Here is a 3,665-nt window from a genome sequence, read left to right on the forward strand (position 1 = left end):
CACCCCCCCGCCCCCCCCCCTTCCCCCGCCACCCCTGTTTCTTGGCCTCATAGCATCGCCTTGAAAGGACTTGCCCATCGCTCACCACGACAACTCGCAGTAACTCCCCCTCTACGCCACTCAAGTCCCAATATGGGTTCCTTATCGATGACCTATCTGGAAGATTTCCGATTCTTTCAGATAACCCGCAACCGGGAGTCTTACGTTCTATGGATCCTCCACGAAACGAATGAACATTTCATTGCCGAGAAACTCTCCGCTTGCCCCGACGAAGGGGGTTGTCTAGGAGTTGTATCGTCAGTATTCCCATGTTGTAGCTCTGCTTCTGTCTCCATCACCGTTAATGGTGACCAAGCATTCCACCAAGGGCGTCTGAGGTCTCGGTGAGTGAATAGGTAACTTCTTATTATGCCGACCTAATTTATGAAAGGTCTATAAGCCCTTCCGAAACCTCTAAGTCTACAGTATGTTCTCCTAGTGAGCATTCGCCATTTTCCACAACATGGCAGTACCGAAGAGACCGCGATACCTTGACGCAGCAATACACTCAACCGGTCACTACCACAGAATCCCGACCAACTGACGGAGCGCCTGACTTGCCTTCGGAGAATACCAGGACAGAACCACAGAAACAAAAGAAGAGAGTATCAGAACTTATAACAAATCAGAGAAGTCGGGGAAAAAGGCGGAAACCAACGACCGCGAAAGTTGCATCGCTTCTTCTCACACAACTTAGCGCTCCGGTTGAAAAAGTTTTATCCGATCAAAACGTCTTGCCGTATGATGCCGATATAACCAACAAGCTGGAAAGTTCCCAACAACTTGTTCTCTCGCAGCCTGGGAAGGTCGACCAGATCGTTGAAGAATTGCAGCTGTGGTTACAGCAAGTCCAGCAACGATCGAAATTATACTTGGCTGCCTTACAGCATCTCCTCAATTGTGTCGACCTCTATAACTGGGTCAATCGCTGTGATAAGAATACGGAGCGGCTCAATAACAAAGAGCGTTGGTCTGCGTTGCAAATTGCACGTTATCGAAACTTGCTTGCAAACAAGCTCTGTCAAGCCAAGGATGGAACCACTGACTGTCTGGGTTTAACTATACTGGCGCCTATGACTGGTAAGTAACTTCTACAAGCATATATGCCTGATCGCTGATCAACTGAAGCTAAGGGACTTAAGTTTGGGAATATTGGCAAGGCAACGGAGAAGGACAAGCTTGAGATCATTCAAGAATTCGCCGCTCTCGCTCGACCACAATTAGAGGCAGGACTAAAGGGCACGAGGTTCATAGAAGTGCCAAATCCCGTGAGCTTTGTCTGCTGGTTTCTTGAAAAGCCGTATGTTGGAGTCATTTGCTTCTTACGGTTCCTCGCTAATAAGAACAGGGTTGAGGAACTGCCTAACATTGGTGAAGCCCTCTGCCTCACTGCACTCTCTGTTGAAGACTGCCGCCCTAGCCCTGCGATCTGGCATGAGATTAAAATGCTTCCCATATCAGAAATGTTGGATGATCGCGAAGTGCACTCCGATGAGGATGCACAAGATTTGAACTGGCTGATCAAGGCAGGTGGCCAATGTGATGAGATCACGAAGAATAGCTACGAAATGACAGTGGAAGCGACCGAGCCGGCCCAGTTTGACAATAATGCATGGGCGTTTTCTAATCTTCTAGATGATGATGCGCTCCCTCTTGGTTTTAGTTAAATATTGTATTCAGTCATGATAGTCTGTCGATCAGGTATCCGCCCTCGGAACCTGGGTTTCGTTCCAACCTTCTTTGCCTTCTCCGACATTGTTTGCACTATGTACTGCTGAAACCAAGAAGAGTCCCTTCGCCTCTCCTGTTGTGTCTCCGCTTGGAACTAAAAGCTTTTCCAGTCCTTCTAGAACGAGCACATCACCAACTTCCAGATGATGTCTCGAATAGGCCGGATGATTGTCATTAATTGCCGACGCGACACTGACAGGGACGCGACCGGATTGAGTATTGTAGGGATTTGGCACAACAATCGAAATTGAAACTTCGTTGCTGGCGACAGAAATTTCACCGCGTTGTAATAGGATAATCTGCGGTCCAAGCTTGTTCGATTTGTCGAGAAGGATCCCTTTCTTTTCCGCCCATTGAAATATGACATCTCGCTATGAATAAGATCAGAACAATAATCCAGGACTTTGTGCTAGATATACCTTCTGGCTATAGAAATGCTTGAAAAGCATCATCGCAGAGTCTGGCAGAAGTTTTATAGGAAGGCGAAATGCACCGGGCATTTCAGGCGCAGCAATCATATCTTCAAAGTTGAATTTTACCTGCATGGCATAGCGCCGCAGTTCTTCGTCAGCGTCGCCTTCACGTCCAAGCAGGAGCATCCTGGCTTTCAAGAGAATGTTGACTGCAGAATACTCTTAAGCCCAGAGTAACTTGTGAAGTTCGCCGGGGGATGAAAGAGCAAACAAAATCTAATTTATATACGTTATCATGAAGCCCAGTTATTAAGTGCCGTTCTGAAGTGATGTTTTTCGGTTTGTGGTTTGCTTAGTGCATGAACCAACGGAATTACCTCATCATAGCCTGATTTATTCAAGTCACGTGAGAAGGCACAGAGCATAGAATCTCACAACATAACCTAAGGAACAATCAATTGAAACACTGCAGAAAGTCCTACAAAAACAAATACAAGTTTTAATTGTTAAGTCGATATTGTTTCGCCTAGTTTTTAGAAAATATCCAGAGGCTCATCAGACCTGTTCCGTTGTCGTTCGCGCCTTAGTGTTTGTGTCAATGTCTACAAGAAAATTACGAGGTTGGCCCGACTTTCTTGGACTTCATACCTTTTTGTGATTACGGAAATCCGATTTTCTTCTCTGATGGTTCTAAAATTCTATTGAACTTTCCTGGTGAAGAAGTGTTCTCGCCATTTGTTGGAGGAGCCGGTGCAGGTGCAGGTGCAGGTGCAGGTGTAGATGTACGACGGGTAGGAGGATCAGTACTATGACTAGACCCAGCTTTCTTTTCGCCATTTTCAGGCATAGCGACTAGTGAGAATATGTTGAGGGAATGTGGCAGAAGGCTGCAGTAGAAGTGTTTGTTGTGTATTCGCGACTGCAGTTGTAAAAAGTCTACAGGAGAACGGATGTAGTGTTGAGGATTTCGTCTGGGTTTGGGATCTATTATTATAGCTGCTGACCTGACACATGTGTGGCAGAAGAGAGACCTTATAGGCACGCACTCGACATGGTAAAATACCTTCACATTATCATTGCAATAGACGAAAGACTTGCATCTCAATCCAAGCATACCATTGACCCCGGCTCCGTGAGCACGTCAAAGGCCAATTCTTCTCTCTGGCTCGTCAAGAAAGCCACAGCCTGGTTGTATGCAGGTTGGTCGGCCGCGACCTTGTCCGCATTGAATTGGCATGTAAGAATTATTTTCTCAGCCGAGAGGTTTTTACAAGCTTGACCGCACCACACTTCATTCTCTGAACCTAACAAGGCGGCCGTGCTTGGGCGGCTGTCGATCAAAGGAGAACTCAGATAACTCTGCTGCTTCCAAAGTAATGAAGGTTAGGAAATGCTAGCAACACCTAGGATTCGGTATTTCATGAGTTTAGTCTTAGTGGCAGATTGTTCAATTCTGCAGTATCGAGCTAAAACTAGTTCATG

The 3,665-nt window shown here is 46.4% G+C and overlaps 1 protein-coding gene across 1 annotated transcript; it reads left to right on the forward strand.

Annotated features, from left to right (window-relative positions):
* Positions 1-132: 132 nt before the first annotated feature.
* Positions 133-1,706, forward strand: FIESC28_10874 (uncharacterized protein; the record flags this gene model as incomplete). The annotated part of the gene is made up of 5 exons (XM_031165004.1): positions 133-383; positions 431-464; positions 510-1,119; positions 1,168-1,339; positions 1,388-1,706. 5 exons carry the CDS (start codon positions 133-135, stop codon positions 1,704-1,706), a joined length of 1,386 nt encoding a protein of 461 aa, XP_031010937.1.
* Positions 1,707-3,665: the final 1,959 nt, after the last annotated feature.

The sequence above is a fragment of the Fusarium coffeatum genome, assembly GCF_003316985.1.
Source record: "Fusarium coffeatum strain FIESC_28 chromosome Unknown BRIP53273_contig_341, whole genome shotgun sequence".
NCBI classification, from domain to species: Eukaryota; Fungi; Ascomycota; class Sordariomycetes; order Hypocreales; family Nectriaceae; genus Fusarium; species Fusarium coffeatum.